This window comes from Rattus norvegicus, chromosome 19, assembly GCF_036323735.1.
Source record: "Rattus norvegicus strain BN/NHsdMcwi chromosome 19, GRCr8, whole genome shotgun sequence".
Taxonomy (NCBI): Eukaryota; Metazoa; Chordata; class Mammalia; order Rodentia; family Muridae; genus Rattus; species Rattus norvegicus.
In genome coordinates, this window is record NC_086037.1 from 41296738 (window position 1) to 41311383 (window position 14646).

Sequence of the window (14646 nt, forward strand, 5' to 3'; positions counted from 1 at the left end):
AGGACTACACAATAAGGACTATCTCAAGAAAAAAAAAGTGTGTGTGTATCTATTCACCTGTATGCACAAATGTGTGGGTGCTAGAGCTCTACGTCTACTCCAGAGTCACGTGTGTGCATGAATGTATGCAAGTGTCAGTCATTTGCTACTCTGATTATCTTGTTGGAGCTGAAGACCAACCCCAAACTCAGTAACCTGAGTTTTTGAGACAGTCACTCTCTGAGAACCTGGAGCCTGTCCGAGGGCCCCCTGTCTCCCCCGAGCTGGGATTACGGGCATGCGTCACTACACAAGTGTTCTGGGGGATCGAACCTGGGTCCTCAGGATTGTGTGATTGGCAGAGCCATGTCCCCACCCCTTTGCTTCTTCTGCTTCTTCCTAAAGCTTTCATTTATTTATAGTTCTTGTTTCTGTAATTTTGAGGCGAGTTTTCACCACGTAGCCCAGGCTGACCTCAAGTTCTTAATCCTTCTGCCCTAAGATTCCCCCACATTGGGGATTTTCGGTGCACTTCCTCCTGGCTCCTTATGTGTCTGTGGTGCTGTGGATACAACCACAACCTCTTGAATTCGCCCCTCAGCTTCTAAAGTAAATAAAAGGAATGCATCATGGAGACCCAGCCATCTTGCTGGCTCCCCTTTTTCACAACTGTATAACATTCCAAAGTACTTTACACAGTACTGCTGAGGAAGGGTTAAAGTCGCAATCACAACCCCGCTCACGATGATCAACAGTCGCTCACAGTCCAAGGCTGTGGCTCTGGGTGCTACCTACACTTAGCCACTTAGCCCAAGGGAGACTCTGGGTTCCATGGGGGGGGGGGGCAGAACAGAAGGAAGAGGAGGAGGTGGGGAAATTCCACAATTTTCCTGTTAAGAACCTCAGGCTTGAGTTCTCCCACTCTGCCCCAAGTCTTGGTGATGGATGCTTTCTGGATGGGGTGCAGCTGGCTGTGAAGAGCCTTGCGTGCAGGGCTTCCTGTGGAACTGTGTGGCAGCAGCTCTTTTTATCTGATCTATTTATAACCCCAACCCCCACTGCTGCCCGGCCCCCAGCTGTTGCCACCAGTGAGCTAAGAGGCCATGGGAAAGGGGAAGTGTGTTGCTAGGTGCTAGGCTTGTTGGGGTTCGGGGTTGCCCCTGCAGTTTCCTGAAACCTTCATTTCTTAGAAGCTGAGAACATTCAGCGTCATGCCCCTTTCCCATGTTGACAGGGAGAAGGGGAGGTGGGTATGAGACCTAAAGCCCTAAAGGGGTGCACTGCCCTCCAAACTAGTTTGTCTCTCCCAGGGGCCATCACCCCTAGGGCCTTTCCACACATGTGGAAGTGACTTTGACTGCTGCTTGCCCCTCTCCTGCCCCTCCCCTTCTTTCCTCCCTCCTCTGCCCCCACCCCCCAGACTTTCCCTACATAGCCTGGCTATCCTCGAACTCAGGATCTTCCTGCCTCAGTCTCGCAAGTTCTGAGTAGGAGACAGGCTGCTGTTGCACTTCTCCCACCAACCTTTCCCAGTTTTCCAGGGTTGAGAATCCCCACAGCTCCAGCCCCAGGGGACTGTCAGGCTGGGTGATCTTAGGGGCAGTGACAACTCAGGTGGCAGGTGCGCTTCCCTTCACTCTACTTGAGGCCCGGGGCTCCAAATAGCCTAACTTCTATATTTAGGCGCTGTCGCAGCACTGTCAATGACTATAAATACAGACACTGCGTTGAGTGCCGACTCCAGGCAGACTGGGATTCATTAGACAGGGTGAGGAGGAGACCGCTGCGGCCAGGAGGAGTCTACAGCTGTGAGGCGCCAGACTTGGGGGAACCCGGGTGCTGGGGACTGTAGGAGGAAGAGCACGCTTCCCTCCCTTTTCCCTCTCCCGTGGGGCTTCCTGGCTCGGTGACAGCTGTCCCGGCTCACAATTGTGCGCCCGCCCTGCTGGAGCCCAGGGCTCGCTCATCCGCGCAGAGCTGCCCGGCCCCTTCCTCTGCCATTGTCTCCAGTCGGTGGCATCCTGTTATGGCCCCTCCGCCCGGGATCCTATTCGACCCCTGCCCTGCCTAGGTTTGTGCATGTGCTGTTGGACCTGTGCTGGTGGGGCATCGAGGTCCCCGCCTGCTCGCCACACCCCAAAGGCAGCTGCTGGTCTTTGCGTCGCTGTGATGCTCCGATGCTCTGTGCAACTGGGCTGGGTCACTCCCTCGGGATCCTAATGAGCTCTTGATGTCCCTAATGGGGACACTAAGGCCCAAAGAAATATCACTTCCCCAAAAAGGGCAGAACTTTGCCTAGACCCTCAGATATCGGGTAGATTGGAGTGCTTTGTGCCACCAAGCGAGTCATTATGCTCTTGGGTGCCTCCGTTAGTGGAAACCATACTGCCTGCTTCCAGGAGCTATTGGTAGGATGAATGTGTTCCGGGGTTGAATCGCTGGAAAGGCTACAAAGAAATCGCAATGGCTGTCGGTCTAGTCAGTAAAGACGCTGGATTCTAGGCTCCATCTCAACACTTCAGGAAAAAGCAGGATGCACAGTAGCGCGGGGTAACTATTGCAGCTGTAATAAGGATGATTATGATATGGAAAGGAGACCATACGGCTCAGGGCTGGCTGCTCCTAGGCTGCTAGGGTACGTGGTGACTTGAATCCTAGCACTCAGGAGGCAGAAGTGGCACATCTCTGAATCTGAGGCCAGTAAGGTCTACAGAGCAGGTTCTAGGACAGCCAGTGTTACCCAGAACCCTGTTTCCAAAAACAAAACAAACTATAGTTCTGGTTGCTCTTGCAGAGGACGTGAGTTCAAACCGTAGTACCCACCAGGGATTCAGTACTCTTCTCTGGTCCCCTTGGGCGCCTGCATAAACATGTACATGCTCACACAGAGACATACCAGTAAACAAAAAAATTAATTAATTAAAATAAAATTGTACTAAGAATAAAAAAAAAAAAAGATAGGAACCTGAAGCCTTTCTCCTGTTACTCTGTCCCCTCCGCACTCTGTCCCTCAAAATACTGGAGTTTGTAGCTCAACTTTGCTCTTTTGGGGGTTCCTCTTTTCCCACCCTTTATTCCCTCCAACCCTGTCTCACCTCCGATCACTAGATAGGAGAGAAAGAATAGAGGGAGGGAAGGAGGGGGGAAGGGAAGGGGAGAGAGAGGGGGGCGAGAATCCTTCAGTCTACTTTCTTGTTTCAGCTTTGAGCGTGGCTACTAACAAACCTCAACCAACCCCCACCCCCACCCCCACCCCCACCAAACGTCAACATCTATCTGGTTGTGAGCATTTATATACCCTCTGACAAGTTCCCAGAATTCCGAATGTCACACAATCACAGAAGCTATCTGTAGCTGGAAAAACCTCCTTCTAGCTAGAGCACCAGGCAAATCCTGGTCAGCAGCTGCCAGCAGCTGTGGACAGTCGGAAGCAGTCCCACATCCCATACCTGGAATCAGAACGAAAGCATATGCTTATAATATTCCTGTGTTTTTAAAGAAGCCCAAATTCCAGAATTCTCACTACGGGAATCAGATTTTTATTCCTGTTGATTTGTTTTTATTTCATGTATATGCATGTTGGCCTGCATGTGTGTTTGTGTACCACATGCATGTCTGATACCTAGGGAGAGCAGAAGGAGTTACAGATGGTTGTGAGCCACTATGTGGCCTGGGAAGCAAACCCAGGTCCTCTGGAAGAACAGCCAGTGCTCTCAACCACAGAGCCATCTCTCCAGCTTTTTTTGTTTGAGACCCACTCCATCCATGCCCTGGTTGGTCTGGAATTCCCAGCAATCCTCTTTCCTTTGCTCCTGAGTGCTGGGATGACTCTGGTGGGCCACCACACTGGGCTTTTTTTTTTTTTAATCTAGTTTTTGTTTTTGAGACAGTATCTCTTGTAGCCCTGGCTAGCCTTGATATGTGAAATGGTCAGGGTTCTCTAGCACAGCAAAGCAGATAGCATGGGTATTTTGGGGGCTTTATTAGAGTGACTTGCAGCTGGTGGTTCAGGTAATCCAACAATGGCTGTCTTCCTGACAGTCCAAGAATCTAATAGTTGTTCAGTCCATGAAGCCAGAGGCCTCAGCTGGTCTTCAGTATACATCAAAATCCCAAAGAAGTAGGTGCTAATGTCAATGAAGGCACAAACTTGCCAGTGGCTTTGAGGTTACTACGAGGAGGTGTGGCAGATTGAAGGTGGGTCTTCCCAGTTCAGATGATCTAATCAACTATAAATATCTCTCACAGGTATGTCATAGTCTTAAGCTTTTCATTTATTTCAGAGGTAGTCAAGGTGACAGCCAAGGACACCCACCACATCATGTGAACTAGTTAGTCCTCTCTTGTCTTGAGCTCATAATCAATCCCCCTGTCTCTACCCTCCTAGCACTGGGATGACAGACATGAACCACCATACTTGGTTTAATCTCCATTCAAAAGACAGAAAAATCAAGTCCCAGGGAGGCTCTGCCTGCCAGTCTGCGGGACATTGTGCCCCAAGGTTACTCCATTTTTGGAGAAAATAAGACCCAAATTCCACTTAAGCCTCGGAATGGCCCTTTCCCCTCCTACCTTCCTCTCTGCTGGCTCTTGTGCAAACCCCACGGGATTAAACCCTGAACTGAGGCTCTGCTCTCTCATAGCAACTCACTCCTAATGTGGCCACTGGTCATTTTTTAATGTCGCCTATGAATTACTATGTACCACACATGTTCTTTTCCTTTTTTAAGATCCACACACCAAGGTTTAAAGAGAAACTTCTATCATGCTTAGAGTTCTTGGCCCTAGTCTTCACTCCACAAACCTAAGGTTCATGGACTTTTCACTACTTGAAATATGGGTGGGGAAGTGGTTTAGTGTAAGGATGGGAAGGAAGATACACCAGAATGGAATTGTCAATATTTTTTAACCCTTCGAAATAGATGAAGAAAGATACTTATATATGACAGTCAATGAATCGTACCTAACACATTTAAATTACCATTATAATTCACAAGGTAAAAATAAAGATTTAAACTTATTTAAAATGTAAGACCTATGTAAGAAGCTGACTTTTTCCAAATAAAACATTTATCTTATTTTTATGAAATGTTTCCTCTTCTATGTGTTTATTTGACAGGAATTCTGTCTTTTATTATTCTTTTAAAGATTTATTTACTTAGGTAGGTATATGAGTAAGTTGTCCTCAGACACACCAGAAGAGGGTATTGGACCCCACTACAGATGGTTGTGAGCCACCATGGTGGTTGCTGGGAATTGAACTCAGGACCTCTGGAAGAGCAGCCAGTGCTCTTAACCACTGTGCCGTCTCTCCAGCCCAGAACTTGGATTTTAAAAAGTTCTTATTCTTTGGTTATTTTTTTTCGAGACAGGGTTTCTCTGTGTGACAGCCCTGGCTGCCCCAACTCACTCTATAGACCAGGCTGGCTTCCAACTCACAGATCCACCTGCCTCTGCCTCCCAAGTGCTGGGAGGTGTGCACCACTGTCACCCGACTTGAATCCAGAATTTATTAAGGTGAAAAGGAGGCCTGACACTCCTGGTGGTTTATGCCGGTGATTCCAATATACTCAAGCTTCAGAGGCAGGAAATCAGGAGTTCAATGTCATCCTAGGCTACATAGAGCTGAAATCCAGTCTGGGCTATTTGAGACCAGGCTTCAGGGAAAAAAGAAAAAGAAAATTCATAATATTTTGAAAAATCAGTAGATGTGCCTGGAAGTGTAGTTCACTTGGTGGAGTGCTTGCCTAGTATGCACAAAGCCACGGGTTTGGCATCCTTCCCACCCCCAACACACACACATAAAAAGAAACCATGGTTATACAAGTAACTCAAACAGGAAGCCAGTGTACATCACATGATTCTCCATAGATTGTGGCCAGGCCAACGCGTGTAACCAAAGCCCTGCAGTGGTTAGCGGTGTCCAATGGTCAAAGCTCTCTCTTCCTCTATTTTAAGTTTGCATTACATTTTATTTATTGACTTGTTTCTTTAGTGTTTGGGTATGTGTACCTGTGAAGGTCAGAGGGCAACTTTCAGGAGTTGGTTCTCTCCTTCCATCCAGGAGGTCCTGGATATCAGAAATCAGGTCGCTAGGTTCTGGGGTAAGTGCCTTTACCCACTGACCCATCTTGGTAGTACTCCCCCACCCCCTTTATTATTTATTATTTTTTATTTTTGAGATAGGCTCTTGCTTCCTACGCCTGGCTGGCCTGGAACTCCTAAGTAGCCAAGAATGGTCTCGGGTTTAGCCTCTGCTTTCCAGATTGCAGACTGCAGGTATTAGTAAAGGCCAGCGCAACCATGACATTCTCACTTTTTCTTTGTGGGACAAGGTCTCTTGTAGCACCGGCAGGCTTCAAAAGCGACAAAAGGGAGGATGAGTTGAACCTCGGATTAGTGCTGGGACTACAGGACAGCGGTCCTCCTCAGGTTTACGTGGCTTTAAGGCCTGGAGCATGTTAAGCAAACACTGCACGCACTGAGCCACATCTTCAGACCTTGACATTTCTTGTTCCGGGACTGTCATCCCGGCAGGATCCTCAGTCCTCCCCTGGTTCTTATTTGGCCTCTGGCTTCTCTGAGCTTCAGTTTCCCTCCTGGAAAAGAAGCCAGCGAGTCCTGCTGGTGGGAATAGGGGTTCGCTTAGGAGTCCGGGACATCGCTCCGAGGGGAGCTCCACTCAGCTCTCTCCCATGTGCTTTGGTCCCTGTCCCAGCTCCCGGGGGGACCGGGTGTCGGGGCCGCGCGCCCAGTCGGGAGTAGCGTTTGTTCCAGGCGCGGGCGCGCGCCGCGCCCTGGGTCTGTTTCCCCGGCACTTTCCTGTTACTTTCCAGCGGGGAGGACAGTTCCGGGGAGGGCCCTGCCCACGCCCGCTGCATAAAGGCCCAGCCCAGCCGCCCGCCACAGCTCTCTGTCAACCCAGACGCTGTCCGTTCCGCGCCACCATGAGGGGCGTCAGCTGTCACCTCCTGCTCGGTGAGACCTCGGGGCTACGCGGGGCGGGGAGGGAGCTCGCGGAACGTGGCCAGGAGGGGCAGGGACAGGCAAAGCCCGCGCGCACCTGTGAGCTCCAGAAGGCTGTCAGGGGGATGCCAGGTCCTAATGGGCTTGAATGTTGCCAACTTGGAGGCTAAGAGGAGGAAAGTGAGGCATGGGAGACACTTAAAGGGGGTGGCAAAGCGGGCATGGTGTCACAGGGCATTAGGGAGGCTGAGGCAGGAGGGTCACCAATTTCAGGTCAGCCTGAGTTACACAGCAAGACCCTGCCTCAAAAGACCAAAAGAAAAAGAAATGCAGGCTAGGGCTGGGGTGGTGCCGAGGTTAAGAGCATTAAGAGAGGACCTGGTTGGGTCCCAGCACCTATGTGGTGGCTCACAAGCGTCTGTAACTCCAGTTCCAGGGGATCCACACTTTGTTCTGCTTTCTCAGGCACCAGGCATGTAGTGTACAGACACACATGCAGTACATAAACATACATGCAGTGTACAAAGGCACATGCAGACAAAACACATAACAGTAGTAAAGTAGTAAAACACAAAAATAAGTGCAGGTTAAAGTACGCTTTGCAAACTGTTTGCCATACAGACGCTCTTAATGTGAGGTAAAACCCTTGTGAGGGTTTCCATTTTTTTTTTTTTTGAGGGTAGGAACTCTCCCCCACCCACCATGACACACACACACACACACACACACACACACACACACACACACACACACACACACCGTCCCCTGCTGTCGCTGTCTCAGGACCTGCCTGGGACTGAGCTGTTTGCTGAAGGGATCTTACCAGGCTGTGTTTTGAACTTGGCTTTCATTGTGATTCTCCTGGTCTCCTTTCCCACCCCACCCTGGGTGCCTCAACCGTTGTCTGACTGCTGAGTTACCTAAGTAACGTGACAACAAACAGAAAAAAACTGGAACTTGGGGCACAAGCTGGAGTTACCCCAGGATATGGAACTTGGGTCACACACCGGGGTTGCCCTAACCACAATGACTGGCCTGTGTGGTAGTGGCTGGTGGCAGGTGGCAGGCAGCTCAGTGGTTTGGCTCTGGAGCCAGGAAATAAGAGTCCCAGCGTGTCACAGTTGGTGGCAAACAGCTGCAGAGGCCTGCCTGGCTGTCACTAGGCTGGGTCACAGTGACCTTGGGTTGCACTTTCCTCCTCTGGGAAATGGAACAAGAGCAGCTGCATTTTACCGTAGTGTTTCAAGGGCCAGGAGTTTGTATACAAACGTTCTGGTTTACAGTTTGAATTAACTGAACGTGTGGGTGTGTGGTGTCTATGTCTGCTATCGTGGTACCCAGGTAGTTTGGCAGGAGGCTCAGAAGTTCAAGGTCATCGTTCTCTGCTGCATGCTGAGTTTCAAGCCACATGGCACCTTGTCTTGCAAACCAACCAACCAGCCTAGCTAGCTGGTGTCTAAGGTTTGAATCCCAGCACCAAAGAGGCTGAGGCAGGAGGCTTCTGTAACCCTGGGAGTTGGAGGTCAACCTGGTCTACATAGTAAGTTCCAGGCCAGCCAGAACTACACAATGAGATACTGTCTCAAAACACGCCACACACACACACACACACACACACACACACACACACACACACACACACACACACGCCTAAGTAGACACTTTTATCACTGTGATTATTCTTTCTGGGTGAGATGCAGGGATGTCCCTGGCAGGCAGCACAAAGGCTGCCTACCCCCCACTTCTGGATTCCCTAAGAAGGAGTCCCTTGGCTCCAATCTGAGCTTGGGAATTTGAACCAGATGTGTCTGGGAGCAGAATGGAACGGCTCTGCTCCCGTTTGATTACTTTCCAAGTCTCCACATGTAGGCGGTCTGGCCAATGGCTTTAGGATGGTGGGGCAGAGCCCAGCCCAGCCCAAGGGATGAAGAACCCATCCAGGCTTGGGTAGCTCTGTTACTCCAGTCTATTGTCCCTGCTCTGGCCTGGTTGGACCATTCATCTTTTTTCTCGCTTCAAGCCTCAGTTTCTCCTTGTGTATATCGGACATAACCCCGGCTACCTCCTGACCCTCCTGACCCTCCTGACTCTCCTGATGGATGTTGCTCTGAGTCCTGTTTGTTTGGTTATTTGTTTCTTGTTTTGTTCTTGTAAACAAGGTTTCAGGGTGGCTAAGAGGACCTCTGGTCCTCTGGCCTCCACCTCCGACTGCTGAAATTACAGATTTGTGCAATAAGGTCTGGCTTCATTTTGAGTCTGTTTCGGTTTTTGTTTTGAGACAGGGTTTGGCGCTGTAGCTATGTAGCCGTGACTGATTTTGTACTATCCCCCTACTTCTGTCATGTTGCTAAGATAGGGTCTTCCTGTAAAACTTTGGCTCCCTATGTAGACCCGGCTGGCCTCCAGCAGAGTTCTCCCACAGTGCTTCTCCAGTGTTGGCACTGAGAATGTGCATCACCACACCTGGCCATGGTTCTGAGACTTAAATCCCTTAAAGGGCTGGAGAGATGGCTCAGTGGTTAGGAGCACTTGCTGCCCCTGAAGAGGTCAGAGAGTTCCCAGGAACCACACAGTAGCTCACAACCATTTGTAACTCCAGTCCTAGGGCATCTAATGCCCTCTTCCTACCTGCCTATGCCCCAGGCAATATACATGCAGACAGAACATCCAGGCACCTAAAAATAAATCAATATTATTTTTTCAAAAGTGACTTGAGGGGGTTGGGGATTTAGCTCAGTGGTAGAGCGCTTACCTAGGAAGCGCAAGGCCCTGGGTTCGGTCGCCAGCTCCGAAAAAAAGAACCAAAAAAAAAAAAAAAAAAAAGTGACTTGAGGGCTGGAGGGAGGGCTCGGTCAGTAAATGATTTGTGTGAAGGCAGCTGGATGTGATGACACACTTGTGATCACAGTGCTTTATCCCTGGGGCTTGCTGGCTACCTAGCCAAGCCTGCTTGATGAGCCGAGGTTCAAGGTAGAAGGCACCAGGGCCGTTCACACACAGACACACATACTGGTACTGGACTTTAAGAACTGAATTGCCCTTGGGGCCCAGCATGAAGGGAAGGACATTTTGTGGTCTGTCCCCCAAAGAGGAACTGGGTTCTGATGGATGTGGGAGAAGAAATTCAGCTCAATGGCCCGAGAGGAGGAAGAGGAATTGAATTCTGAGTTGAGGGGAAACTGACTGGCTAGAGTGCCCCTCCTCAGGACACCAGCTTTGAGGGGGTGAGTTTCACTCAAAGCCTCTCTATGGCCTGAGGGAACCCAGTCAGACAAACACGGAGCTTTCAAGGGACCCTCTGAGTTCACTGGCCCTGCTCTACCAATCCTATTCATAATGTATGACCCCAGGAGTCCCCTGGGAACCTGGCATGCAGCCAGCCCAGTGGTGGGTGAATCATCAAGGAAGTGACTCACCCATCCCCCACACCAGCCCTTCTCCCAAGGGCTCCCTCTGGGATTCCTGTTCCTGGGATTATTTTCTTGCTGCTGTCTTCCCCACATTGGGATCAACCTGTCCCCTAACTGCTCCCCAGGTCTCCTGCTCCTAGGACACTTTTCCTCCCAGCTTTCTGTCTGTACCCCTGCCCCGATGCCCACTCTTTTCTTCTGTACTGAGAGGGAAACCAGGGATTCACGGCTGCCAGGGTCGCACCTTCACACAGCCGCCACTCCAGTTTTTTCTTGGCTTTTATTCAGAGACAAGCTCTTGCAACTACACCTGTAGCCCAGGTTGGGGACTTCCAGTCCTCTTTTGTCAGCACATCAAGTAGTTGGCATTGCATGGCAGCCCTGCTGCCTGCTGGCTTCCCATTTCTCTCTCTCTCTCTCTCCCTCCCTCCTTCCCCCTCCCTCCCTCCCTCTCTCCCTCCTTCCCTCTCCCTCCCTCCCCCGCAATGTATTTGGTTTGTGTTTTTGAGAGCTTTGCTTACATACATGTGTATGCACCACATGCATGCCTGTGCCCTTGGAGTCCAGAGGACAGCACCTAAGTCCCTGGAACTGGAGTTACAGGCTCTTAGGAACCACAGTGTGGGTGCTGGAAATCAAACCCTGAGTCCACCAGAAGAGCAGCCAGGGCTCTTTTTTTTTTTTTAAAGATTTATTTATTTTATGTATATGAGTACACTGTTGCTGTCTTCCTACACACCGGGTAGTTGTGAGCCACCATGTGGTTGCTGGGATTTGAACTCAGGACCTCTGGAAGGGCAGTCAGCAATCTTAACCACTGAGCCATCTCTCCAGCCCCACAGCCAGGGCTCTTAACCTAGGAGCCATCTCTCCAGCTGCCAGTTTTTGTTTTGTGTGTGTGTGTGTGTGTGTGTGTGTGTGTGTGTGTGTATGTGTGTGTGTGTACACTCACATGCAATGACACCATGTTGAGGTCGGTGCTCTTTTTCCGTCATGTGGACCCCCACTCCATTTCATGGTTTGATCCTGGGGATGGAACCCAGGGCCTTGTTTCAGTCAGGTTCCTGCTAAGCTACCCAGGCTGCCCTTGGGTTTTGTGTTGCTTTTAACTGAGGAGCCTCCTGCCTCAGCCCCAAGCCACCGGTTGCCTTCATGACCTGCTTCTCATCTCCCTCCGAGCCATTTCCTTTCTTCCCACCTCTGCTTTCCCGGGTGCTGTTTCCCAGGCTTGCCTGGGTGGGATGCCTGCCAACAACAGGGAGGCATGGGGTGTGTTCAGCAGTCACCCACCCTCCACCGAAGCCACTTCCTGTGTGTGAGGACATGTGGCCACCAGGTCATGGGGTTGACAGTGGGTACACATGTGGTATTGCAGTGTCAGAGCTTGGATGGGACCTAGAAGACCAAGCTTTCATTCTTCCCTTTAGATGGCAGGGGACAATCCTGGTGGCATAGACCTGCACCAGCATCTCAGAACACGGAAGCAGGAGGATTTCAGGTCAAAGCCCAGCCTGAACCTGGGAATGAAGTAAAAAGAGGGCTTGGGAGTGAGGCTCAATGGTGGAGCACTTGCCTAACATGTGAGTGCTGGGTTCTTTCCCAGCATTTCGGGACAAAAAAACGATAGAAAACAAACTAAAGCAGGGAGGAAGTATAAACAAAGTATTCCACTGGGGCATGGTGACGCACACCTTTAATCCCAGCACTGGGGAGGCAGAGGCATCCGGATCTCTGGGGGTTCCAGGGCAGCCAGAGTTATATATCGAAACTCTGTTTCAAAGCAGATGGGGATGCGGGAAGACAATTTTTTTTAAAAGATTTACTTATTTCATGTATATATGAGTACACTGTCGCTCACTTCGGACACACCAGGAGAGGGCATCAGATCCCATTTCAGATGGTTGTGAGCCACCATGTGGTTGCTGGGAATTGAACTCAGGACCTCGGGAAAAGCAGTCAGGGCTCTTAACCACTGAGCTATCTCTCCAGCCTGGGTATGTGTATGGGTGGAGACAATGTTAATTGTAGGGGATTGGTCTGGTGCTGCTGTATATTAAAATGCTGCATACTGGCCCCAGAGATCCTCATGTACACCAGGCTTGTTGTGTACCCCTTGATCACCCTTCCTAAGTTAGCCCTCATTGGTTAATACAGATGCCCACAGCCTGGGCTGGGCAGAAGAGACAGGGGAGAGCTTCTCAGGCAGGGAGCACCAGGAGAATGAGGGAGAAGAAAGAAATGACCATGGGATGAGTAGATGGATCGTGAACACATGGCCATGAAGGTTGACCTCATGGAGTAGGAGTGGCCTAGGCAGAACATGTGAGGAGACATCTCGGGGTTATGACAGGGACATAGACAAAAGAGCACAGAAGGTTGATATCTGCCCAACCTTGGCGCTTTTAAGCTTATTATAAATCTAAAGGCTTTTGTGTCTTTGATTTGGGAACTGTCTGGTCTAGATAGATAATACATAGATAAAATCAAAAAGGGGTGTAGCAAACCCCCATAATAATGACTACAACAAACTGGCCCCTGAAATAATATTTATTAAACTTATCCCTGTCCAGTTTTAAATGACTGATACTCAAGCTATGATATTTACTTATGTATTAGGCTCTGCATAGTTACTGGAGGATTACCCTAATCTAAATATCAACTATAGTCTGGCTACTACCTCAACTGTGCTCCACAAATAATTGTTTGAAATTCTCCGGGTTATTTCTGCTCCAGCAGCCTGGTGTCCTGGGGAGGTACCCACTCTGGTCCATCACGACTTACAGAGACCACCTTCTCCTCCTCTGAGATCCTTCTCTTTCTCTCTTCTCTCCTCTGTGCTCCCTGCCTGTGATCTCCAGGCCTGAAACTCAAACCTCACCTCCGCAGTAGTTGGGGAGCAAGGTTTACATAAGAAATGCTGGTATCTGTGAGGATCTTGGAGCAACCGGGTGTTGGGGTTCAGAATTTAGCATTGAGTGCAAGCGGCACCAGACCAACCCCTTCGGTTAGTTGCTTAGCCACATACGGTTTGTCCCCACAAAGCCAGGCCATCCATCGTCTTCTCCATCCCCACAGAGAGGGAAACTGAGGGAGAGACTGAGGAAGCTATATCCAATATCCAACTGTAACAAGGGGGTTCCTCTGTCCACCCCATAGGCCTGGAGAGCCAAGCCTAGCTTCCTGTATCCGGACCCCTCCGGTCTCCAGGTCCTGGGCTGCCCCACAGGTCACCATGTGTACTGATCCTCTGGTTGTGGGTGTCAACACCTGAGTTGTGTATCTTTTCCCTCTGTTTTATTTTTGAGACAGAACCTCACTGTATAACTTAGGCTAGTCTCAAACTCATATCTAGCTTTTTGTTTGTATTATTGATTGATTGATTGATTGATTGATAGGATTCATGTAGCCTAGTTTGGACTTAACCTCAATGTGTAGCCAAGGATGATTTTAAACTTCTGATCTTCCTGAACCCCCTCCCATATATTGGGGTTTCAATCATAAACCCCATTCTTAACTGTGCAGTTTGTCATCACCACCACCACCACCACCACCACCACCACCATCATCATCATCATTTGCTTGTTGAGTTTTTTAAAAAGATCTATTTATGCATAAATATGGGTGTTTTTCTGCATGTTTGTCTGTTCACCGGGAGAAGGCATCAGATCCCATTACAGATGGTTGTGAGCTGCCATGCTGGTACTGGGAATTGAACTCATGACCTCTGGAAGAGCAGCCAGTGCTCTTTTTTTTCTTTTCTTTTTTTTTCTTTCTTTTCTTTTTTTCGGAGCTGGGGACCGAACCCAGGGCCTTGCGCTTCCTAGGCAAGCGCTCTACCACCGAGCTAAATCCCCAACCCCCCTTTTTTTTCTTTTCATCTTTTTTTTCTTTTCTTTATTTTTTTTCCAGAGTTGGGGACCAAACCCAGGGCCTTGCGCTTGCTAGGTAAGCGCTCTACCACTGAGCTAAATCCCCAACCCTGCAGCCAGTGTTCTTAACTACTGAATTATCTCTCCAGCACTAGCTGGTTGTTTGTTTATTTGTTTGTTTTGTTTTTGTTTTTGTTTTTGAGACAGGGTCTCAGTATGTAGCCCAGGGTCAGCTTTGAACTCCTAATCCTCCTGCCTCAGCACCCCGAGTGATTGAATTATAAGCAAGTGTCATTAGGTACATCCCCTGGTTCTGTCTTCTTGTTTGAGCTGGGCAGGGTCATCGCCTGATGCCCACAGATGCACAACTTGGGCCTCCTGTCCCTGCTCTGGCTTCCAGCTGACCTTTTACTTTCTTACAG

General features: G+C 49.6%; 1 protein-coding gene and 1 long non-coding RNA gene across 8 annotated transcripts in view; one reads left to right on the forward strand and one right to left on the reverse strand.

Moving 5' to 3' along the window:
- Positions 1 to 5949: 5949 nt before the first annotated feature.
- Positions 5950 to 14646, forward strand: part of Adgre5 (adhesion G protein-coupled receptor E5) — a 29497-nt gene continuing 20800 nt past the window's right edge. For 4 of the 7 annotated variants that reach the window (XM_063278114.1, XM_006255278.4, XM_006255279.4 and 1 more), the window contains exon 1: positions 6589 to 6957. In XM_063278114.1, coding sequence (XP_063134184.1) covers positions 6675 to 6957 — 283 coding nt within the window. In that variant the 5' untranslated portion in view covers positions 6589 to 6674. Of the gene's footprint in view, positions 6084 to 6588; positions 6958 to 14646 lie in introns of those variants that run through there. The other 3 variants (XM_063278115.1, XM_063278116.1, NM_001012164.1) reach the window with 3 other exon arrangements.
- On the reverse strand, positions 6117 to 14203 carry LOC134483332 (uncharacterized). The gene is made up of 2 exons (XR_010060183.1): positions 7043 to 14203; positions 6117 to 6600 (listed from the first exon to the last, which is right to left on the reverse strand). It is a non-coding gene; the product is annotated as an uncharacterized LOC134483332 (long non-coding RNA).